Source organism: Urocitellus parryii, unplaced genomic scaffold, assembly GCF_045843805.1.
Source record: "Urocitellus parryii isolate mUroPar1 unplaced genomic scaffold, mUroPar1.hap1 Scaffold_139, whole genome shotgun sequence".
NCBI classification, from domain to species: Eukaryota; Metazoa; Chordata; class Mammalia; order Rodentia; family Sciuridae; genus Urocitellus; species Urocitellus parryii.
The window spans coordinates 151,734-175,828 of record NW_027551998.1 but is presented as its reverse complement, the minus strand read 5'-3'; the positions used below and the strand labels follow the sequence as shown (position 1 = coordinate 175,828).

The 24,095-nt window shown below is 59.4% G+C and overlaps 1 protein-coding gene across 1 annotated transcript in view; it reads left to right on the top strand.

The window, feature by feature from the left end:
* Nucleotides 1-24,095, top strand: part of LOC144251634 (cadherin-23-like) — a 164,252-nt gene that overhangs the window by 2,104 nt on the left and 138,053 nt on the right. The window contains exon 2 of the mRNA XM_077794450.1: nucleotides 3,078-3,155. Coding sequence (XP_077650576.1) covers nucleotides 3,078-3,155 — 78 coding nt within the window. The remainder of the gene's footprint in view (nucleotides 1-3,077; nucleotides 3,156-24,095) is intronic.

Here is a 24,095-nt window from a genome sequence, read left to right as displayed (position 1 = left end):
GCGCCCCCCGACCCTTGTTGGTCTCATGGAGCACCCTGCAGAGTCTTGCTGGTGCCCAGGTGCTGGGCAGGAGGACGTTCAACCACGGGCTGCCCACTTCCCCATCGGACATCACCGCTTGTCAGGCTCCCCCCACAGGCTCCTGTGGGCCACAGGCGGCCATTGTATCTGTGGCTCCAGTGCACAGTGACCACTGGAAGAAAGCCAGGGGGAGGACAGCACAGGGCTTTTGTCCCCGTCCTGAGGCTGGGAAACAGGAACCAGAGAGGTCAAGGATCTACCCAAGGTCACAGAGCAAGTGGCAAAGCACACCAGGCCCCCCACTCCTGACAGCCCTCAGTATTCCCATCGGTTCCTTCCTGTGGGGAGGGGACTCTGGAGTTCTGCCAGCCTGGGTGTCAAGGTGGACCCTGTGCCTTCAGCCCCCTCCACCCTCTGAGGCCTGGGCTCGGTGCAGCTGACCTGGCTCAGTCTATTCTGCAGTCCCCGAGAGGAGCCCACACCCAGGTTCTGGGTCAGCGTGTGCTTCCTGGGTGGCACCCATTAGGGGGCCCCTCCCCACACAGCCACTGGATCCTGGTCATCTGGGTTGAAGGCCTTGGAGGGGGCCCTCCTTCTGGCTCTGCCTGTCTTTGTTTCTTCCTCAAAAATCCTCGTCATTCTGCACCCACAGCGGGGTGCTGCCTCCTCCAGAGCCTTCTCCCTTCTCCCCTGGGGCCTGGCCAGGTGTTGGGGTCGGAAGCCTGGCCGCCCCCTGGCCGCCCCCCTGGCCGCCTCCCTGGCCACCTCTGGGGGCTGCAGGCCGCGTGGGTTGGGAGCAGGGGGAGGGGCAGGGCGAGGACATCAAGGCTGCAGGCCCCGGGACAGAGCCCAGTGGGGCCGGGGACAGAGGGAACGAGATTCTCCTTCCCTTCCAAAGACCACCCGCCGTCCCCTCCCCTTCTCGGTCCTCACCTCCCCTGTCACTGGAGACCCCAAGGCCCCCGAGGCAGCGCTTTTCCTCAGAAGCGCATCCTTCATGTTTTCAGGGTGTTGCTCTTGTTAAGAGGATCAGTCACCTGTCTGCCTCCCTCCCCGCCCTTCCTGCCAGCCCCTCCCAGCCCCCCCCCCAGTGCCTGCAGTGGCGGCCCAAGGCCGCGGGCCCTCTGAGGGTGACAGGTCCTGCTTGGTATGTGGCAAGCAAGATGCATCCCAGTCTCTGCCCAGCTGCCCGTGCAGAGCTCCCAGCCGCCGACTGTCCGCAGGTCCGACCAAGGCACATTTAAAAGGCAACGATGCTGCTGCAGGGGGTGGCTTTTCCCTCTCTGTCTCGTCCCACCCCTGCCACCCAAGCCGCGCTGAGCTCCCCGGGCACCCCGGGGCCTTCTGCTCCCCAGTCTCAGAGCCCGAGGCCCCTGCAGGGTCAGAAAGCCCCCCCTCTGGCTGAGAAGGTGGCACCTTATTAACGCCAGTGTTCATAACAGCTCCCACTCACTGAGTGCTTGCTGTGTGCTGGGGGCCTGGCGCTAAGCGCTTTATGTATGCAGTCCCATTCGGTCCTCAGGTTAGCTGTGAAGTAAGTTCTACTATTAATCGAGATTTTGCAGACAGTAAACGGAGGCAGGGGAAGATCATGGGGTCCAAAGAGACACGGGGAAGTTTCAAGACAGGCGAGGAGGCTCTTGACTGGAGTCCAGCCTCTTCCTGAGGCTCTTGGTTCCCAGTGGGAGAGGGTGGGGGGTGCCTGTGCGTGTTTGAGGTGGTCAGTAAGGGCGTCCTGGAAGGAGGGACACCTGAAGCAAGATGTGAAGCATGAGGGGGATTTGACAGGTGAAGGCAGAAAGGCCAGCAGCCCTGGCCAGGAAGCGCGGCTGGATGTCTGAGGAGCCAGAGGCGGCACCAGCTTGGGCGCCCAGCAGGACCGGGGAGGAGGGAGGAAGCCAGAATCTCCTGATTTGGTCCAGGGCCCTCCCTGATTCCCGCCCCTCCCTCTCTGGGAACCTGGCCCAAGCTCAGAGGGAGCCTGGCTCAGCAGGAGCGAGGGAGGGGACCTGGAGGACCCCGGGAACCCTCGTGGGAAGTGCTGCACACGTCACCCCCAGGAGCTGGGCCAGCTGCCTCCTGGTTGGCAGAGACGGAGGGGGACCTCCTCTCACTTGCTTCCTGGGACCGTGGTGTGGGTGGCTTCTCTAGACACCAAGCTCCTCGGCCTGTGTGCGTGTCACCCTGCCCCCACCTCAAGGCTGTCAAAATGGCACTGGTTAATGGGACAAGCTTTGAGGTCTGGGTGCCTGTGTGGCCTCTGCCACCTGCAGGCCGCCTATGGGGTACGTAAAGCAAGTCACAAGTTACGTGAGGCCCCTAAGCCTGGTTTCCACAGCGAACTGGGACGTAGAGCAGCTGCCTCCCGGTCACTGGATTCGGTGATTGAAGGGCCTGGCACGAGGAGCGGTTCTGGAAGGGTAGCCAGCACAGTGATGTCCTCATTATTATTTATCAAGTGGGGTTCGCTGGCCGTTCCTTCAAACAATGAAGGTACATTGAGGGCTCTCTAAGTGCCGGGCCTGCTCTGGGCACCGGGGATTCTGCGGTCAATGGAGCACTTGACCTTGCAGAACTCCTGCTCTGCCCACTGCCCGGGAGAAAGCAGCCCGGTGAGTTTTACCACTTGCAGCACCACATTGGAAGCACAAAAAGATACAGGTGAAGTTCATTTTGAAGACAGTTTACCTGACCCAGTGTGTCCAAGTGCGGCGGGTCAGTGGTAGTGGAATGGTCAGCGTGCTGCTTGGCGTTCACTTCTCTTCCAGTCCTGCGGACATGGCCCCCAGCCCACCTGCCTCTCATTGAGGCCAGAGCTCAGCAGGCCCCTGTGACTGGGGGCCTGGCCGGCTGCACAGACTGACAGCTGCCACCTGCCTCCTGGTGTTATTTCCATTTGCTTCAAGGCAGGATAGTGACCCACAGGGTCCTGGGAGGTTGACCATGGCACTGGACACAAGTTCACTGTCCTTTGAAGCCCCTGCCCTGCATCACCTTCGAGAAGGCGTGGGGCTGGCGTGGGGCGCCGGCTGACCCTCTTGTCCTCTGACTTCCAGGTCAGGTGAACCGGCTGCCCTTCTTCACCAACCACTTCTTTGACACGTACCTGCTGATCAGCGAGGACACGCCTGTGGGTGAGTTGGCCCGTGGCCAGGGGCGAGCCTGGTGGCATGGGGTGATCCCACAAGTGAAAGGGATCCAGAGGTTGGGATCTGCTTCCGCCTGTCGGTGGAATAACTTGCGTGGTGTTTGGGTGCCTCCGGGGACAGGGCCCTCTGTCCTTGCTGGGGTGGCCTTTCCCACAGAGGAGGGTTCAAGAGTCCCTCACGCGGAGCCAGGGTGCGCGCTTCCCACTTCTGGGGCTGGTTTTGTCCTGACAGAGGGACTCAGGTTCTGTCCACTCCCAGCCTTGTGGACATCTGAAGGTGGCTGGTGGCTGGCAGCGTTAGTTGGTCTGTGGCCCTTTGTGGTTGATGCGATGCTGAGCTTTCTGCCCTGTGTGTGTCCGTCCCATCGTTCGTGGTGGGAGGTGCCCGTGAGCACCCTGCTGCCCACCCTCCGTCCCTGCTGTCCGTGGGGCCTGAGCAGACCACTGCGCTCAGCAGGTGGAGGCCGTTTTGCAGGGGTGGCTGGGCCTGGCTGGCGTGTGTCTGAGTGCAGCGGGGACTGCTCCCTCGGTCCAGCGGGGCTTTGTCTCTAGGAAGCGTGGATGGCCTGTGTAGAAAGTGGCCATTCCTTTGGCCTTGTGAGGATGGGCTTTAGGGCTGGGGCTTGGGGACCTGGGTGTTTGGGGGGCTGTCTAGGAAGGGGGCCTGCTTCTTTGGAAGGCTCTTGCAAAGGCTTCGCTCCCCTTCTGGGATGGAGAGCACCCGAAAGCCCCTGTAGCCCCACTGAGCCGTTGGCTCCTGCAGCACTGGGTCGGGGGAGTGTTTGGGGGTCCTGGATTTGGACATGGCTGTCCTCTTTGGGCGGGTTTTATCTACGTGGCTCCTCCCCCACCCAGTCTTGGAGTGGGACTGGCATGGGACCAGCAGCGTGGGCACCCAGTACATGAGCACAGGTAAATGCACGAACAGTTGCAGCGCTGGCCACCGGTAAGCCCTCTCTTCCTTCATCCAGTTCGTCAGATAAGGATGGGGGTCCCTGAGCCAGGCCGGGGTGCTGTGGACGCAGAGGGGATAGAGACAGATGGATAAAGAGATCAGGTCCTGAGTAATAGGGCGTGAGCCAGGTGACTGGTTAAGTCCCCCTGAGGGATGGCAGGAGGAGGGTCATCTCCCTGGGGGCAGGAGAGGTTTGTGGGAGGTGGCACCTGAACACGTCCTCAGAGTCCCTTCCTTTGGCTTCACACACTAGTTCTACATGTGGCTTTTCTAAGTGGCCACTTTGGCCTCATCCTGGAGGATGTCCCTCTGTGGTGGAGCGTCTATAGAGGCAGATAGATGCCAGAGGCAGAGGTGTGGCCAGCGACTCACCCAGCCGGAGCTGGCTGGCGTGGGAAGGCCTTTATCTGGAGCCCTGCTGGCTGGGCCCCCAGCTGAGACCCCACCGGGCATGCTCAGCTCAGAGCCTGGGGTCCTAGGAGGCCAGTGGGGCAGCGAGGGTGATGTGGGGTGGGGTGGACACTGCTTGGCCAGTGCTGACCGTGACAAGGACACCGACCCAGGGAGCCCTCCAACAGGTCCTGCTCCTGTCACCTTTGGCTCTGGCTCTCGATTGTCTTTTGCAAACGCTGGCATCGATCGTTCCCCGGGAGCAGCTCCCAGGACTCAGCCCTGTAAAGGCTGCACTTGGCAGTCACAGCGGGGGTGTCTGTCTAGTGCTGCGCGATTGATCCCCGGCTCCAGGGAGCCTCGGGCTGGAGAGGGGCCTCGGTGAGCTGGAAGTCCGCTCCGCTCACCTTCTGGGCAGGGGGTGGCGCTGAGCCAGCCCCGCACCTCCTGGCTCCCTCCCTTCCTTTCACATCAGGATGGAGACAGCAGATCTCTAGCCTGAACCCCAGGAGCCGGTTTCCATTCCTCGCTGTGTGACCTTGGGCGCCGTGCCTCACCATTCTGGGTCTGTACTTTTCCATCTCGCCCATGAGAAGTCCCTGGAAAGCTGGCCAGTGCTGGCCAGTGCTTTCCAGATCAGTCAGGCCTGGAGCCCTCCTCTGCGGACGTAGACTCCTGTGGAGGTGGCAGGCACCCAGGGCCTCTGACCAGCAGTGGCCTGAGGGTTGAGACGGCTTGTCCCGGACAGTGGCCCTTTGCTTCCAAGAGACTTTACTTGGAGGCATGGCTCTTACTATCCACTGACCCTCTGAATCTCAGTGTTCCAGTCTGCACAATGGGGACAGAACTGGTGAGGTGTTTCTGTACCATCCCCTGAGCTCCAAAGCCTCTGCCCCTGGACTGCTTTGCTCTTCCTGAAGGGAGGAACTGTATGGGGCCCAGGGATGGCTGTGCTAGCCACGGCCTTGTAGGGGGACAGCCAGGCACACAGACAAGCTAGGTCCAGTGGGCTGGTCAACGCCTAGGCCAGGCTAAACGTGTCAGCTCCCCAGAGGTCAGAGCTGGCCGGACCACACTGCCAGCTCCAGGCTGGCCATCCACCTTGTGCTTGGACACCCTGGGACAGGGGCTCGTGGTCTGACAAGGCAGCGGTCTTCTGTGCTATGGGAAAGTTCTGGAAATAAAAAAAAAAAATCCTTCCTAATATTGTTATGAGATGTGTCTCCCTGGAACTCCTGCCCATTGGGTCCAGTTCTTACTACTGGGGTGTTGCAGAAGAATAATAACACAAACATCACCTAATATATGGATTTTTTTTTAAAGAGAGAGAGAGAGAGTGGTAGAGAGAGAGAGAATTTTTAATATTTATTTATTTTTTTTTTAGTTTTTGGCGGACACAACAACATCTTTGTTGGTATGTGGTGCTGAGGATCGAACCTGGGCCACAAGCATGCCAGGCGAGCACGCCACCACTTGAGCCACATCCCCAGCCCCCTAATATGTGGATTCTTATAACAGTTGCTTTCATTGGGGGCTCAAGGCAATGTTCTATGTGATTTTAGGCCTTGATTCACTTTTAACTTCCCTTTCAGAACCTGAGGTGGGCCTGGTTCAGGCTCTCCGTGTGCAGTTTGGACGCGCTCCCCAGGGCTGGATGCTGGGCATCCGCCCCTCCCTAGCCTTCTGCACCTGTTCAGTTTTTTTTTATGCTCTTCCCTTAGTTCCCAGCGGCGGGCCTGTGGCTGGGGAACAGCACAGAAGGCAGAGCCTGGCCATCGGAAATCCCTTGCCGAGGACGCATGTCCCCTCCCTGTCTCCGCACCCATCTCCTGCTCCAATTCCCTCTGGGTGGTGTCCTTCTTGAAGAGCGTCCCCCAGCCGCAGAGACAGAAGCCAAATGAAGCTATTAAGTAGCTCTGCCTCCCCAGGTCTGTAAACATCACCCACTTTCCCAGACAGGCCCCCGGTCCCCCTGTGACTTACTGCAGATGGGGGCATCCGTCGAGTTGGCAGCGCAGCCAGGGATGAGTGGGGCAGGACACAGGTGGGGCAGCTCGGTGACTCCACCCCTGGCCAGGCTGGATGGAACCCCCAGCTGTGAATGGCCACAGGCCCCTGTAACAGGAGGGACAGGGCTGCAGGGGTGCTCCTGGATCTGCTCCAGACACCCTGCCAGTGCTGCTCAGGGCAAGGCCACCACTCACCTCCACGTTGCTAAGTGCGATGGTAATTCCCAGCCCTTGTGACCTGCCAGCAGTCGATTGTCCTCCTCCAGGAAGCCCCACACCTTCCCCACCTCTGGACTCTGGGACTCAGCTCTCTTGTCCTCTCCACGTCCTCACTCCCCTGGTGACATCTGTCCTGCATGTGAAACTCGCGTGCCCACAGCTCCACGGCTGCGCCTCGTGCCTGCGCCTCCTGCCTGCGCCTCCTGCCTGCGCCTCCTGCTACAGAGGCTTCTCGGAGGAGGCTCCAGTCTCCCTCATCCCCCACTCAGCCTTTCTGGGTGTCTGAGCCTCAACAGGTCAGAGGGAACTCCTGCCCTCGGATACCTCGGATACCTGCCTCCCCGCAGCCTGTCCTGCTGGGTTAGCTCAACTCTATGCTACCTCTGGCTCAGGCTTGAGACTCAAACGCCTCACCTCCTCATCTTTCTCGCCTCTCATCCAAGACAGGAAGTCCTAGTGGTTCCATCTTCAAAACGGGCCAGAACTTTCTTAGCTCTCCCCATTCCGCTCCCACCACCGTGCTCCACGCCCAGATCGCCCCCGCCGCCCCCCAGTCTCGGTGGCCTCGCTGCCCAGCCCTTTCTCCTCCTAGCAGCTGAGGCACAGCCTGTTCCTGATGTCAGCTCAAGTCCTGGACCAAAGCCAGCGCTCTTAAATGACACAGAGGCAGTCCAGCCACCACCCTCAGGCCTCACCTCCTTCCCTCCGCTCCACGGGGTGGCTCCGCCTCAGAGGCACTGGTCTCCTTGTTGTCCCTTAAGCGTGAAGGCAAGTCCCTCCTCCAGCCTCCCTAGCAGCTGTCCCTGCTGCCCGGAACTCAGGGAGCCTCCAGGACACGGGCTGAGTTAGTTTGCATGCGCTACCTGAGGGTGGCCTTCCTGGGTCTCTCCAGGCAGGAGCTGAGGGCTGCTTCCTAGGCTCTCACCAGGGCCTGGTCACCCCTCTTGGTTCCAGCCACCGTGGTCAGCTGCTTCTCTGGCTCCCCTCTTGGACCATACATGCTTCTAGGTGGACCGGGCCACCTCTGTGTCCCCAGAGCGCAGCTCTGTGCCTGGCTGGTATCTGGAACTTGGGGTGCTTTAGGCAATGGCTGGACTCTGGGATTGCGTGGGGCACTCTTCCAGAGCAGGGGGCTGCAGGCAGGCTCCATGCCACCCACTGTTCCTCCTGGAATCTCAGCCCACGTGCCCCCCTTGCCGGGGTGTGTCAGGGGGGAGGCGTTGGTGGTGACCGGGTGGCTGCTCAGGGACTGGGCCCAGGAGAGTACTTTCCCCAGATGGCGCAGCCGCGATGCGTGTCCATGGTTGTGTGCGGCCAGGCCTGTGCCGTGCCAGGGTCCTGTTTGATCATCCCAGATGGAGCTGTACGTGGCATATTTGCTGGGGACCCTCGGGACACTGAGCACTGTCTGGGGGAGGGACACAGGGTTAGCAGCAGGGAGGTTGTGTGGGAGACACCCAGTTGACTCAGGAGCTCTAGGGGGATCCTCGAGGGTGGGGAGCCTTGGTATCTTGGCCACCCCCCTCAGAGCTCAGGCCCTGGAGGGGTCAGTGCCCCATCCCAGCTCTCAACAGCCCCAGCTAAAAGCCTCCCAGTGTCCACAGGAAGGAGCAGAACCTTTGAGCCCAGCCTGGTGCCCACCCTGCCCACGGCGCCCACCCTGCCCACGGACACCTCCCTTCAGCCCTGCAACTGCTCCGCCCGACTCCTCACGCTCTGCTCCACCACCCGCTGTGCCAGGCTGCGGCCTTGGTCCGGACCCCCCTCCCCCTTTTCCTTTCCAACGGTGCAGATTCCTGCTCCCCTTTCAAGTGTGGCTCGCGGGTCCCCTGTCCGTGAGGCCTCCCAGCCTCCCCTCCCAGGCCTCGTCAGCTGGTTATTTGTGTGTGACTCCTCTCCGGGGGCCGCGCGCCCCTGGACTCCCCACTGGACTATTAATTTTTACATATTAACTTTATTAATATCGACATTACGATTAATGATCACTTGAGTATTTATGTACAAGATAAGACTGCGGTGGTGACATTAGCCATGGTTTACTGAGTGCCGGCCTCCTGCAGGGCCTCCGTTAAGCACTCTGGATGCACGGGCCCCTGTGGACTCACCGTGACCCTCCTCGTCAGGTGGCATTATCTCCTGCCCACAGCTGGGCCGCTGCGCCTCCGTGTCCTCCGTGCCAAGTGCGGTGGCAGCATGAGGTGGGCCTCAGCGGCTGCCTGGTGAACAAGTCGCTGGAGGAGTGACTGAGTGGCTGTCCAGCGTCTCTTCTGATCCTCCTCCCCTTGGCCCCCGTCCCTCTGTTTGTCACTGAGGTGGGGACACAGGAAGCCGACTTCCCCAGGCAGAACCCCCAGCACCCCCAAAGCATCTTGAGCCACAATTAAGGTGATAATGCTCATGCTAATCACCTCCAGGAGTAAATTAGTCTTGTCAGGAGCCATTAAGGAGGAAGCTCGGGATTCATTAGGATGGATCGGCCCGGGCAGCGCCAGGCACCGCTGCCAGTCGGCGCTGATTAATTTCTCTGCAAACTCATCAATGCCCAGCTGTTTCGTCTGGACCCAGGGAGAGCGATTTTCAGGTGGGCTGACCCGGCGTCAGGGTCTCAGCAGACAGAGGAGCTGGGTGCCCATAAGCTCGCCCACAGAGTGGGCACCGGTGGGGGAGGGTGGGGGATGGGTCTGCAGGAGGCTGACCCTCAAGGCTGGGGAGGAGGCCGCCGAGCTGGGACTCAGGGCAGACAGGAAGCAGCACTGGGAGATGTCCAGGAGGAGTTTGGGCCGTTCTGAGACTAATGTCCAGCCAGTGCTCTGGAAGGGACTGTCCCTCCTCGCTGGACTTTCTCCCCTTGGCTCTTTAAATGGAGGAAATTGTCTCTTGGGAGAGGCTGGAGGACCATGGGGGGAGAAGTACTTTTCTGATCCCCAGATGGTTCTTTAGGACTGATGTGGCCAAGGGAAGGACTGGGGTGGCCCTTAGCTAGGGCTGGTGGAAGCTACAGGAAGTGCAGGGCTGGGGCACGTGGCTGGGGTGCTGTCTGGGAGGCCTGGACTTTCCTGCCAGCCACTGCACAGAGGCCACACAGCCCCGTGTGTGACAGCAATACAGAAACACAGTGTGTGCGGCCGGAAGTACGTGCCCAGGGGAAGTGACTTTGTCTGATTACAGTGAGGTCAGGGGCACTTCGCCCCCCCCCCCCCGAGAGTCCTCACTGCCCGGGGGGGGCACCATGAACCCCGAGGGTTTCTGGCAGAACATGACCACGGCTTTAACCAACAGCCCCACTTGACAGATGGAGAAAGTGAGGCCCCGGCTGCCGAATGTGAGCCCCAACTCTGCCTCCTACTAACCACAGCCTCGGTTTCCTCATCTGCATAATGGGGGTGACACCAAGCTCCCCTCTTGGGGTTGTGTGCCTATTGAGTGAGCCAATGGCGAGGCCCTGAGGACCCTCCCTGGCACCAGCGAGTGCTCAGGGGTGTAAGCTGTCATTGGAATCGTTTCCCTGTGAGACTCTGTAAACTTCAGTGTATCAGACAGGCTTCCAGACTGCCCGCTGAGAATCCGTCCCTCACTGTCCGTTCCATGGGAAGGCTACTGAGGCTCTCAGAATTGACAGGAACTAAAGGACCTAGCCTGGACATCGGCCAGACAATCTGGCCCGGCGGTCACTGCTGTCACCGTGAGTGAGCTCTAGCTCTTATGGCCCAGGCAGCAGTGTCTCGGGGGCCAAGCCCAAGACGTGACTGTGCTAGGCAGCGGAGGGCTGGGACATGGCATCTGCCCCATGCAGCTGCGCCAGAGGAGAGTCCCCAAGGGGGCGGGGCTGGGCAGAGACAGAGACTGTGTTATACTGTCCCAGAGCATCTCAGCATGGAGGTGGGGACTGTGCTTTCAAAACACAAGTGAAATGAATCCACAGCTTTTAAAATTAAAAAAAAGAAAGTCCTTGTTCCTGCCCCCAAGATCATGTTGAATGTCATCAGTGGGCCCTCCCACACTCAGGGAGCTCCGGTCTAGACAAGTGGGCTTCATTCTGATATTTTTTAATCTTTTTATTTTCAAGTAATTTTAGACTGACTGAAAAGTTGTAAGAATAGTACAAAAGCTGCCTTCGCCGCTTTTCCTAACGCTGACATCCTCTGTAACCACAGTGCAATTATGCAAACCAGAAGGCGATGCTGAAACGCAGCCATTAAGGATGGAGGTCATGCAGGTTTCACCCGGTTTCTACTAAAAGAGCTCTCCTTCTTTTTCTGCAGTAAGATTATTTTTAAATATCTTTCTTTTTTTTTTTTTTAAGTTGTGGGGCTGTTTGGGCTAGTGGAATCTCACCCAGAACCTCGTCCGTATCTGTAGATACACACGTGAAGTCTTAGGTTCATTCATTCATTCAGCAAATGCTTGCTGCGTGTGGTCCATACGTCGGGCCCGAATGAACCAGACAGGAATTCCCGCCCCAAAGGAGCCGACCTATCGAGGGAGGCAGACAGGCCCATAGGAGGGAAGTAAAGAGTCTGAGGGTAGAGATGGGCGGGCGCCGTGGCACCACTTACAATCCCTGCAGCGCCCCGGAGGCTGAGGCAGGAGGATCGCGAACCAGTCTCAGCAATTTAGCGAGGCCCTAAGCAATTCTGAGAGAACCTGCCTCTAGATAAATTTAAAAAGGTCTGGGGATGTGGGTTCGTGGTTAAGGGCACCTGGGTTCAATCCCCCCAAAAAAGAAAGAAAACAGTGACAGGTGCTAAGGAATAATGCCCTCTGGGTCTCAGCAGACAGAGGAGCTGTGTGCCCACACACAGGGTGAACTCTAGGGGCATAGTAGCCCCCCTCTGCTTTTACCTCACCAGGAGGATCCTTGGGGGGCTCAGAATGAACCCCTAAGGACTCCATGGGACAATCTGATGACCCCTATACTGGCCAGTCTCACTTTACGGAGGGAGAAAATGAGGCCCAAGAATGGGAAGCTGGCCCAAGGTCCCCGCCAGTTACTCTGGGATCTGGACAGCAGCCTGCCCTGACCTCACACACCAGGGCAAAGCAGGCAGTGGGCCCTGCAGTGCAGTCCCGGGGTCTCCAGTCCTGCTGCGGTGCCCTTCTGCCTGGAGGCCCTGAGCCTGGGACTTGCAGCTTGTGCCCTTCAACACACGGGGTGGGCATGAGGGGGGCAGGTTTGGGACGCGGCCATAATAACACTAATGATAATGATGATGGGCCACCTGTCATCGTGGTTGTGCCCTGAATGCCATGCACAGGACACCTGTGCCAGAAAGTGGCTGGGGGAGGCTGGGGGAGGGTGGGGACACACACATTACAGATATCTGGGGAAACAGCGGCTCTCTTGGTTTGCGCACTACTGAGTCTGGCCTACACGTATCTTCCTGATTCTTCACTGCAAACCAAAAAAGGTGAGTCTTATAGCCTCCATTTTACAGATGAGGAAGCAGAGGCTCAGAGAAGTTAAGGAATGTGCACAGGGTCACACAGCTTATATAGGATGGAAATTGGACTTGAACTCAGTGCTGCCTGGCCTCAAAGCCTGTGCACTTAATCAGGGCTCTGGGATTCTGTATGTGGTCTTTGCTTTTAAAGAGTTCTAGTCTGGAGGAGAGAAAGAGCCCAGTGGTAAGTGAACAGCCCACCCTGGGAAAGTGGGGGGTGTGAGCTAGGGAGCTCCCCAAGGAGGGAGGAGTTTATTCAGGGCACAGGGACAGAGAAGGTGGCCTAGGAGAGGGGCACTGGGAGGTTGGGTGTTGACTGGCTAAGACCACACTTCAGAAGGTGATGGGGTCCGGGGCCAGATGTGGAGCCAGCAGGTTGTGTTGTCTTGGACGGCAGAACTAGGTGGTTGTGGTGAAAACTAAAAATGACACCAGTGACCAGTACTTGCACCTTGCTAGCTTGGCCACCTGGATTGTCCCATTTCATCCTCGGGAACAGCGGAGTCTGTGGTATGTGGCCTCCTGTTTCAGGCCCACAGAGAACAAGCAGGACACCTCCGGCCCCCGGCCAGGGAGCAACAGAGCCGGCTCAAGGCCACCTTGGTCCTCCCCCACCCTGCCACCCAGCAAGACCCTGTGGGTCGCTCCTCAGCCTGTCCCAGGAGAGAGCCTCGGTGGCTGTGCCTGCCCCCTGGGCGGGCGTGGGTGGGGTCACTGTATTCAGGAGGGGATTTTCCATGCAGCTCAGGGGCGGGGGCTGACCAGGGCTCTGGCTCTGCCCCCTGCACAGCTGTGTTGGGCACTCTTCCTGGTCCCTTGGAAGATGCATGTCCACTGTGGACATGCTCTGTGGAGCCAGAAACACTGCTGCCAAAGGACTTTGGGGCCAGTAGACCAAAGCAGGAGATGAGCCAGGCCATTTGCTCTGGGGTCTGCAGCCTTTTCCAGTGACCAGTGGCAACGCGGGCAGAGACCTGGGCCAGCTGTGCCTGGCTGGACAGCAGACACCCCTAGGCGGGGCAGGGGCTGGCAGAGGAGCCAGGGGATGAGGGTGTGCCCAGCTTGCTGCCACCTGGGAGCACCATGCTCCCCGGGAGCTGCCCGAGGTGTGAGTGACGGGAGCCGAGAGCCATCCAACTGGCTGGAGAGATGGTGGCCAGCACAGCCGACTTTGAACTTGCCATCACTGCCCTGTCCCTCCTGTTCTTCCCACACCTCAGGGGACCTGGGAGCTGACTGTCCAGCTGCAGCTTGGCCAGGAATATGAGATCAAGCCATTTTGTCATCCCTGAGCAAGAAGGGACTTGGGTGCCCAGGACAGTTGACTCCTTGCAGCAAGGTTCTCCCTGAAGGTCGCCTCACCAGCAGGCACTGGAGGGGAGCCCCTCTACCCTGGTGCAATCCCAGCTCTACGACCAGGTGTGTGGCCCCAGGCAAGCTCCTTAGCCTCCCTGGTCCCACCTTCCTCCTCTGCTCAGATGGCCCTGCTTCCCGGCCAACTTCCCAGGGCGCCTATGAAAGACCCTGAACATGAAATTGATGTTCAGTGATGGTCGTCGTTTTAGTTCAGCAATCTGTCTCTAAGGGTCTCCTCTTCAGAGAAGCCTTCTCCTCCTTCGCCAGCAAACGTGGACTGTGTCACCCGCCACGTCACTTTTCTCTGCCTCAGTTGACTTAGCAGGGAAATGGGGATAGCGATGACACCATGTCTCGGCGTAGGGTTGAGGCAAAGGCTGAATGAATGAAATGCGCGTGTTTGGCACATTGAAAGCCCTTGTTGTTATTGGCTGGTACTTTTCCCATCTGGGCAGGCAGCAGCGTTGGGAAGGGACCGATGGTCTGTGTTGCCACGGCCCACTGGACTGACACGTGACATGTGGTGTGGCTTTCTGCAGTACTCTTCCAAGGGACCTTTTTGTCTTCCAAGTGGAAGAGACGCTGAGATCCCTACTCCCCCCTCCCAGCCAGGCCAGGAATCCCCTTGGCACAGCTGGGCTCTTGCAGAGGGGGGCACCCCCTGCAGTGAGTGCCACTGGCTTGCTGGTGGACAGGTTGCCCCCGCTCCCACCTGGCCTGCCCCACAGCTCTCTGGAGTCACTTGCCTCTCTTCACATGGTGGCTGCCTGGGGCCTGCTCTTGAGTCTGCCCTCTGGGCTCTGGAGACACATAGCAATTGCGGGCACTCAGGACAGGCTTTGCTTACCTTCTCCCTTGTCGCCTTACCTGTGTGCCAGGCACTGTGGTAAGGACTTTCTGCACACCTTGAAAAATAAATTGATTCCATTCTCACAGTGCTCCACGAAGCAGGGGGTCAGGAAGCCCATTCTGCCGATGAGGAAGCCCACGGACGGGTTGTAACCTGCCCAAGGGCTTCGGTAACTGGCCAGCCTGAATTCAAGCCCAGGTCTCTGTCCTCCATACCCAGCCCCTGTCCGCTGGCACAGATCAGAGCCAGCCCCCGGGTAAGGCTCCTCCCTCACCAGCTCCGGTCCCTGTCCTGCAATTTTGTATCACTCAGACGGAGGGGACCAGAGCCCCAAACCTGGGTCCCCTCTGACCCTTGCCCTTGACGGGTGGAGGGGCATGCCCAGTGTCACAGTGCTGCCCGGGGGCCCTCCGTCCCGGGCTCTTACAGCAGGCCTGTGGGTAGCGGGCCCCAGCTCTCCCTGGGCTTGATTGAGCCCTTGGAAAGGATAATTCAAGATGAATGCGCTGGCGTCCGCCCGGGAGCAAGACGAGGGATTATTGAGTGTTGAACCTGCTTCTCCGCATCGGCTGCTTTACGAGCTCTCTGGAGAAACCCTATGTTGTAGATAACTCAGGCCTGACGGCCGGCAGGCATTTGTCTCCCACGGTCCCTCGAGAGCGCTGCCAGCAGGGTCCCGGCACCCGGCTCACCCTGTCTGGGCCAGGAACGGCTTCCAGCCTCACTGAGGTGACCGCCGTCCCCCACCCTGCTCATTCCAGCCCCCCTCTCACCCTGTGCTGCCCCAGAATGTGAGGTGGGATAGTGGTGCCTGGCTGGCACGTCCCTGTGTGGCCTATGGCCCGACTGCCCCGGACAGCCCAGGAGGGAGGAGGTGAGTCACCCCAGGGTGGCCCAGCCTCCCTGCTCAGGACACCCCGACTGCAGCTGGCATGTTCTGTGGGAGATCAGAAGGGATCCCAAGGGCAGGGACTCAGTACACTATTGGGAGGTGACAGACCCCGGGGTATGAAGCCAGGGGCGCGACCCCTCAACTCAACCCTGGCCACCCCAGTCAGGGTGGCTCCTGCAGCCCTTCTGCACTCCAGGGGACCACCTGGGGTGACGGGGAACAGTCATGACCTCAGGGGCTACCTTGGGAATCCTACCTTGTCGGGTAGGATTCCTGGGACGTGCAGGGGCTCCCCTGGGAGCTGGGCCTGGGCTGGCACATGGGGCCAGCTCCATCTGATGACTTCAGTGTGTGTCCCAGCCCAAGAGCACATCCATCCTGGCTGCCCCAGACTAGGTGGGGAGGCCGTCTGAGGAAGAAAGTGACCCCAAGGCACCTGAGGTCACGGGGGTAGGTGAGTGCAGGGGCAGGGACTTGTATGCAGCAGGAGCCCAGAGCACAGTGCTGGGGCCCTGCTAGGGTGTGGCGAGACACTGGCCTCAGTCACCTGTGACACACCCCAGGTCTCCTCCCAACCCTGGCTCAGCTTTATGCCCTTAAACCTCACAGAACAGAGAGTGACGGCCACCACGGAGGGGGACAGCGCCTCCCAGGTCTCATGCATGGAGTTCCGCCCTCAGTGGGAGGGACAGCGGTGGACACGGGGTCAGAGTTCACGGACTGTCAGCCCCAGCTTGGAACCCTGTGCTCGGACCCTGGGCGGAGGCTGGAGTCCAGTGCCCCTGCCGCCCTGTGCCCCGTGCCCCGTGCCCTGGGTCAGCTGCCTCAGTCTTGGGCCTCAGCTTCTCTGTCCTGCAGACAGCCGTCCTCCCGTGCTGCTGTCCCTTCCCCAGCGGCTGTTCCCGTGGTCTTCAGAACCTTCCTGGCTGCAGGTTGGCGCCACCCCAGGTTCTGCCTCAGCACGTCTGTGGTGGGCTCAGGAAGCCGCCTTTCTAGCGGGTTCGGTCACTCGGCTGCTGCCCTCGGGGCCTCGTGCGGGCTCCCTGGTCCTGCCTCTGGCCTGTCTGCCCGTCTTGCAGGTCCCCTGCCTGGGACAGGGCCTGTGTTCTGTGCACCTCAGCTGGGGCTCATCACTGGGCCACAGATGTGTGGAGGAGGAGGGCCCCGGGAGGCCGAGGCGGCTGGAGACGCCCGCCCTGTGTTTACAGAGTGGCCGCAGCAGCGGACATAATGACTCCTGGCGGCCTTCATTAAGAGCGCGGAGCAATTTACAGTCAATTAAGGAGAAGGGAACCGTTCCCTCTATAGACAGCCCCCCACCTGCCTCCCAGGGAGTCCTGCCCACACCGTGGACCAGGTGGACACAGGGGCGTCAGCAGGATGAGGACTGTGGCTCCTGAGAACCGCAGACCCCTGTCCTCGGAGTCAACAGCCAGGCGGGTGGGTGCATGACACTGGGTGCATGTGACCATGTGCCTTGGAGGACAGTGCCTCATGTGTGCAGAGACCTGGGGTGGTTACTTCATTCCCAGAGTCTCAGTGTCCCCGTCTGTAAAATGGGACTGGCGGGGGGGGCACAGTTTGCAGAGCTGTCCTGATGGTTCAGTGAGCTGGGACAGCAGTTGCTGTCCCATTTGGGGACGTTCCTGGTGTCCCGGCCTGCACAGGTGCTTTCTGTTAGAGAAGGCCATTCAGATGTCCCTGGTCCTGGGTCTCCCTGAGCCTGGCTCAGCCCCTCCCTACTCTTTGGATCCAGGAAACCGGAAGATCTGGGGGGCAGGGAGGGTCCTCTGGCCCAGGCCTTTGACCACAGAGGGCCTGGGAGCCCAGGGTGGACGACCTCTTTTTTGTTTCACGTTCAGTTTATAAAAATTAAATGCTTACCAGCTCCGTCTCCCCTGTCCCAAGTGAGAAACGGGCCCCCGGGGGTGGGGGGATCCACGTTTCACACCGTAGATTGCCTTCCTCATTGGCAGGATACGGGTCAATGAGAAAACCAGCAAAAATATAAACATCTGAGTTTACTTGAGAAACGCCAGTTAAGAAACCACATTCTGAAATTAGATCCCGGGCTGTATCAAGGAGACAGGCTGCCCAGGGCCTCTGAGGCTGCTGGTCCCCACCGTGAGGAGGTGACATGTGGACTGTGACACATGACACTGTGCTGACATATGTACAGCACAGAGCCGGGCACACAGTTCAGGCCAGCAACCCCTAGCCTGCCCTGCCCAGGCCTCTGCTCCTTAAAAGGGTAATGGACAGGGAGGACAGGGCCGTTGGCCATTCCCCAGCCACTCCTTACCATGGGGGGGGGTCCTTTCTCAGTGTCCCGCTCTGAGTCCCCCGAGTTCAGAGGGCAGAGTGGCAGGGAAGGCTGAATGGAGGGGAAGAGGCTAGTGTCCTTTCTGCCGCTCTCCTGACAGAGTTTTCTCCCCGTGAATGGGGACGGTGACTCTCTTATTACCTCGCATCAGCAAGTGTAAAGTCCCCAGGTGTCCGAGAGCCAGGACCCTGAGGCCAAAGCCCTCTGTATGTGAGAACTGCCTTCTTGAGCCGGCCATATGTCTACGAGTTCCCATTTGTCCCTCCTTCAGCTGGGACAGTGTCCTGCCGTCCATGGATCTAAACCCAGGCCCTGGGGCCTCTTTCTGAGGGAGGCATAGGGATTGTCCACCCATTAGCCCACCTGTGGGTCCCTCATTAGAATGTTTTCATTTAAGTGGCACATGGCACCCTCACCTCTGTGCCAGGAGCTGCCATGAACTCTGATCCCCTGACCACCCGTGGAGGCCAGGTAGGAGGAGCACCCTCTCCACGAGGCCAGGACCAGGGCACTTCAGGTTTGGAAGGTCTTGGATTTTAGAAGAGCTGCGTGGACGGACTGCTCACATCCTTAAACCCGGAACTCTGAAGCAGATGCCAGGCTTCCGGATCAGGGAGCCTCGTCCTGCGGTCGGTCTGCAGATGGGGAAACGGGGGCAGACAGATTGGAATGACTTGCCCGAGGTCACGCAGCTGGTGAACGTGATGGGGCTGAGATTCGAACTTGGGCTGTCTGGGACCAGCCCCATCCTCTTAACCACTGTGTTTTGCCACCTGCTGAGGACAGAAGTGACACTAGTGATAATGGCCTCTGCTGTCGGGTACCTAGGAGGTGCAGGTGCTCTGCAGCTGGCATTGCATCAGATCTTTGCCACCTGACCGTCGGGTGGATGTTCATGTCTCTGTGTGGCAGATGAGGAAACTGGAGCTCAGAGCAGCAGGGACTTCCTGTCTGTGGCCAGACGGTTAAAAAACGGTGGAGCCAAGACAGAAATCCAGGGCAGCCTGTCTGTCGCCCCAGCTGTGGGGATCTAGGGCACAGTCAGATGGCCACTCCACCGCCAGTCCTGCTGCATGTCCTGGCTGCTGCATTTCCAGACCCTTTAGTTACGTGTCGTCAACTTTGAATCATCCAGAAGCATTTCTGCCTGACCCCACTGTGGGGAGCCTGCACTAAAGACTTGCCTTGAAACTTCTAGGTGGCTCCAGGGCTCGGGGTGGAGGGCGTGGAGGGGTTGGGAGCACAGGGCGGCAGGGCCCGCTGGGGTGGGTGATGGACTGTTGGCCCCTCACAGGCTCCCACATGCCCTGATGGTGACAGCTAGGTCTCCTTACCAGACAGAAGGGAGACTAACACCAGGAAAGGAAGGCGCGTCAAATCCCCTGACACCCTGACACTCCTGAATTCAAATCCTCTTCCTCCTGACTTCCGACTGTGTCCTGTGGAGGTGATAAGAGCTGCCGTTTGTTGAGGACCACCAGGGGCCAGGAGGTCATGGGCATCGTCTCATTCAGTCCTCACAGTCACCTGGGGGGAGGCCACCTGGAGTCTCCCTCCATTCAGTGCCGTGGGAGATACTGCAAGAGGCATGAGGGGAGGGTAGTGCACGCCTGTAATCCCAGAAGCTTGGGAGGCTGAGGCAGGAGGATCCCAAGTACGTGGCCAGCCTCAGCAACTTAGTGAGGCCCTGAGTAACTCAGGGAGACCCTGTCCCTAAATAAAATATAAAAAGGGCTGGGGATGTGGCTCAGGGGTTGGGCTCAATCCCCATGAAAGAGAACAAAATTTTTAAAAAGCAGCGAGAGGGAGAAAGCACGCAGCGTGTCCGAGGCAGCACTCAGCTGCCTGTCATATGGCGGACACCCGACCATCATCTGGGAGAGATTCAGGATTTATTTTGGTTCACAGTTTCAGAAATTTCCGTTCCTGGTCAGGAGGCTCTGTTGCTTCTGGGCCTGTGGGGAGGCGGCCATCAAGGTAGGGGCCCGTGGTGGAAGCAAGCTGCTCCCTGAGGCTGTCAACCCAGGGGACGAGGCAGGCAGGGCGCTTCCTGGGCACTCGCCGTGGGCACAACAGCCCGCCAGGTCCACCTCTCTATCACCTCCTAATCGTGCCTGGGGCTGGGGACCAAGCAGGCCTCTGACACATAGTAGGCCTTTGGGGGACATTCCAGTTCTAAATATAGCGAGTAGCCACTGGCCACATGTGGCCATTGAAAAGCAAATTAATCATAATTAAATAAAAATACAGAATTCAATTTCCCAGCTCCCCTGGCTCAGGAGCCCGTGTTCTTTGGTGAGTGTCGTTGGGCAGCGGGGACCGAGATGTTTGCATTACTGTAGAGGAGGCTGCTGGAGGCTCGGCAGGGAGTGTCTGGTTTTCGAATGAGAAGCAGACTCCGAAGGCTGCCCTGTCACCCAGCCAGGGACAGACAGTCCCCTGGGGGCACGCTTGGGCTCTTAACCACTGCCCGGCTTGTCCCCTGGCCCCGAGGCGAGGACCTTTCCTGTAGGCAGGCACCAGGTACTTGAGGCAGAGACAGGCCTGTGACCTGCCCAAGGTCAAAAGGTCGCGTGGCCTGGGGGATAAGAGTGGGGGGCCCAAAGCCATCGAGTGGCACCCCCTTGGGGGCTCAGAGCGGCCGTGGGCCCCGACGGCCAGGAGTAGCCCTGCTGTTCTGAATTAAATCCCTCTCCCACAGCCACCACGACTTCGCTTCCATGGGGAAGAAACAGCCCCTGTGATTGGAACATTGTCTGCAGTCCTGTCAGGTAGTGGCAGTGAGTGACGGGGAGAGAAAGCAAACGGCTAAAAGCCATTACCCTCTTACTTCAGTGGAGTTGGGAAAATAGTCATAAATTAGTGCCGGGCTGCCGGAGGGGAGGGAGGAGGCAGACAGGGAACAGGACTCCTCCCTGGAGAGCGGCCCTCTCCTCCCCAGGCGCAGGGACACCGCGTGTCGCCCCTGCCTGCGCTGGACAGCTTGCGAGGCCACGCCCCGGAGAGGAGCCAGGCCGGGAGCTGGAGGGGGCCAGGGTGCGCGTGTGTGCCGTGTGACTGTGTGTGCTGCTGGGTCTCGGGGGAACGTCCTGCTTATGAACATACTCTGTCCCTTTACCTGTGGGTTTTGATCCTGTGACTTCGCCTCTATCTCCCGCTGTGCTTTTTCTGTACATGGAGGGTCTCAGCCCCGACAGGGCACCCTAGAGCCCACGTGTGTGCGTGCACCCCGAGGCCCCGCGTGTGCGTGCACCCCGGGTTATAAACCGCCCCGAGGCTGCCGTCTGTGAGCAGGCTGGAATCTGGGGGAGCTAAAGGGCAGCCTGGGAACCCTGCAGGCCCTGTTGCTGGCTTCAGGTGGTCATTATTTAGAGGTTTCTCCTGGAGCACCCACCTCGCTTGGGCTTGTTCAGGTGACAACATAAAACGTGAACTTGAACAAGAACAGCGTGTAGGTGAATAACGCTGTTCTCAGACATGAGCATGCAGCCGAATCCCCTGGAGAGCTGGCTAGATGGGGTGGTGGGCTCCCTCCCCAGAGCTCCAGGATGGGCAGGTGCGAGGTGGAGCCCGGGGCAGGCCTTTCTAGCACAGGTGGTGTGGGCGTGCCGACTTTGAGAACCACTGATGCACACCTCCAACCAATGAACCAGGGGAGGTCCTTCGGTGTGGCAGTAAAGAGCAGAGGAGCTGGGTGCTGGAGTTCAAAGCCTGCTTCTGCCATCTGCCACCTGTGTGTCCTGAGGCCAGGTGCTGAACCTCTCTGTGCCTGAGCTTCCTCACCCCTGGAGTGGTAGGGGTGGGGTCTGTCTACTGCACAGGGCTGCTGTGTGGAATCTGAGGCAGCACGGAGAGCCTAGAACAGTGCCCGGCACCTGAGTGGTGCGTCATGAGCCCCACTTTGCAGATGAGCAAACCGAGGGCTGGCGGCACCCCCAGGTCACACTGCAAGTCCAGGCAAAGCTGCAGTGAGAGTCCAGGCCTCCTGACTCCCCGCTTGTGCCTCGCACCCCTCTTCCTGCACCTTGGCCCTCAGTTCCTCTCCACCTGAGCTCCTTGCTCCCAAGTCCCCTGTCCTGCCCAGTGGCTTATTTCCTCCCTTCGTGGTGATGGGGGTGGGGTGGGGTGGGGTGGGGGCCCTTATTTCTTCCCGCCTGGAGGGGTCTGGGGTGAAACCAACCCCGAAGGGCTGCGCTTACCCTGCCCCAGCCACATGCTCTCTGCGGCCCACCCATGGCTGACCCGTCCTCCACTGCCCTCAGCTCCTCCAGCTCCTGAACAAAGCCGCTGGCCCCAGCTGGTCTTGCAGCCCCCTCTCCTTAAAGCCAACCTTGAGGCCCCCCAGGTTACTAGGTCCGAAAAAACGGAGGCATTTCTGGAGGAGAACAGCCTGGGGAGCGGTTCCCCACCCACACGCCTGCGCACAGGATGCAGCCACACCTTGGGGACGCACACCTGCGCACGTGCGTCAAAAATCTCAGTCTCCTGAGAAGAGGCGGCCAGGAGAGGAGCGTCTGCAGAGGCCATCAGCTGCCCAAGCCTCTGGAACCCACCTGCTCCCTGTGGGGCCTTCTGTGGGACAGACGGGCCTTTCCACGGGGCGGATCTCCTGGCAGGAGGGCAGCGAGGACAGAGTGCTGACCTGAAGGGGCAGGTCCCCGAGCTTCCCAGTCTCCATGTCTGGGTGCTCCCCAGCAGGCCGTCTGGGGCACAGTGGCAGGCCAGCACCTGACGGGTTTTCTGCCGTGTCCCACAAGGCTCCCCGAGTTCCCACCGGGTGGCGCAGGTGCTGAGCAGATCCCTCCTTCCCGGAGGCCCGTTGGAGGTGAGGCCACACTTCTCAGCTGACCTGGCCACCCAGCCTGGCACAGGCTGTCATGGGGTGAGTCGTAATTAACGGGATGGGCACAGGGATCTCTCTGTGGGGAGGGGACCCAGCAGAAACCCCACAGCGCTGCAGTTGGAGGGGCCCGCGCTCTGTTCTGACGCCAAGGATTGTGCAGGGGGGGTCTTTGGAGTCACAGGATTCAGGTGACTGTCTCCCACAGGGGGTAGGGTTTAAGCCAGGTCTCATGGGCAGAATCGTGTCAGGACGAGCAGAGACGAGAGGCAGGGTCTGCTCCACCCTCCTCCTTCCAGCCCAGCCCACCCGGGCTATCGCTGAGCCTCAGGGAGCAGCACTGTCTGCTCCTCCTGTGGCTCCCAGGCTCCTGTCGATGCCACCTCGTGTCCCGCTCAGCACCGTGGGTTCAGTCGCTAGTCCCACATCTGTTCTTCCACTTCCACAGAAGGGCTGTGCCTCCTTCCTCCCCATGGCTCCTGCCCTCAGCTTGAACAGACAGGGAATAAACCGAGCTGTGCCCTAACCCAGTGACTCCCTCTTTACCCCCTCACCTCCGTGTTCCTCCCTCACCTCCATGTTCCACCCTCACCTCTGCTCTGCTAGTCTCTCCTCTCCCACCAGCCCTCACCTCCCCGGTGGCTCCTCAGACCCCAGACCTTGGGACTATCCCTGGGTGTCCCCAGGGGGAGGGGGGCCTGTTGTTGCTAGGATGGGTGCAGCCACAGGCCTAGAGCAAAATCCCCGGCCCTTCCCCGTCCTTCCCTGCCCTCCTGGTGACAGATACCACAGTGGAGGTCCGTGCTCGGCACTGGGGGGTTGACGTCCAGAGTTAATAATAAAAGGAACTTTCCATCTATGGATGGTGGCCAACCACCCGCATAAAAACATGTGAATGGCTCAGAGTTCAGTGACCAGGAGAGTCTGTCGGGGATTTATGATGGTGTTCAAAATAAAATGGTAACTACAGCGAAGACAGAGTAATAGAGCCATAGTGATAAGGGACCGTCACTGAGCACCTTCTACCGATGGCACTCCGCCTGGTGACCCATTCATCTTCATGGCTCCCTCGGCACAAATGAGGACACTGGAACAGAGCGACCCACCCAGGCAGGAGGTGGGACAGTTGGCTGGGAACTGGTCTATGTCACCATTCACCAAGGGTCACCTTAATGAGTAAACAGGAGGCAATTAGGTGGGAGGAGGCAGATGGGCCTCTGCTCCTCCTTCTTCACAGCCTCCAGTGCAGCCCTACCCTGTAAATCAGCAAGACCCTCCCCTCCTTCCCACCTTCCCAGGACTTTCCTAGACTAAAACCCGGATTCTCCATTGGCCTGCAAAGCCCCAGGTCCTGGCCTCCATCCATCCCTGACTTTTCTCCTGCCTCCCTTTTCCCTGCTCACTCTGGTCTGAGTCAAGACTATCTCCACCTCTTTTTTCTTGAGTGTCTTCAGAGAGTTTGCTAAGACATGGACCCTCTCCTGCCACATCCTCTGGGGAGCTGTTCTAGTGGCCCCCCAGTGTAGCCCACCCCCTCCTGCAGACCTTCCTTCTCTAATTGCCCAGTTTTGTTTCCTTCTTAACACCTAACATGTGAAAGTATCATTCATGCGTTTACTGTCTGTCCTCTGCCCTCCCTTGCCCACTATGT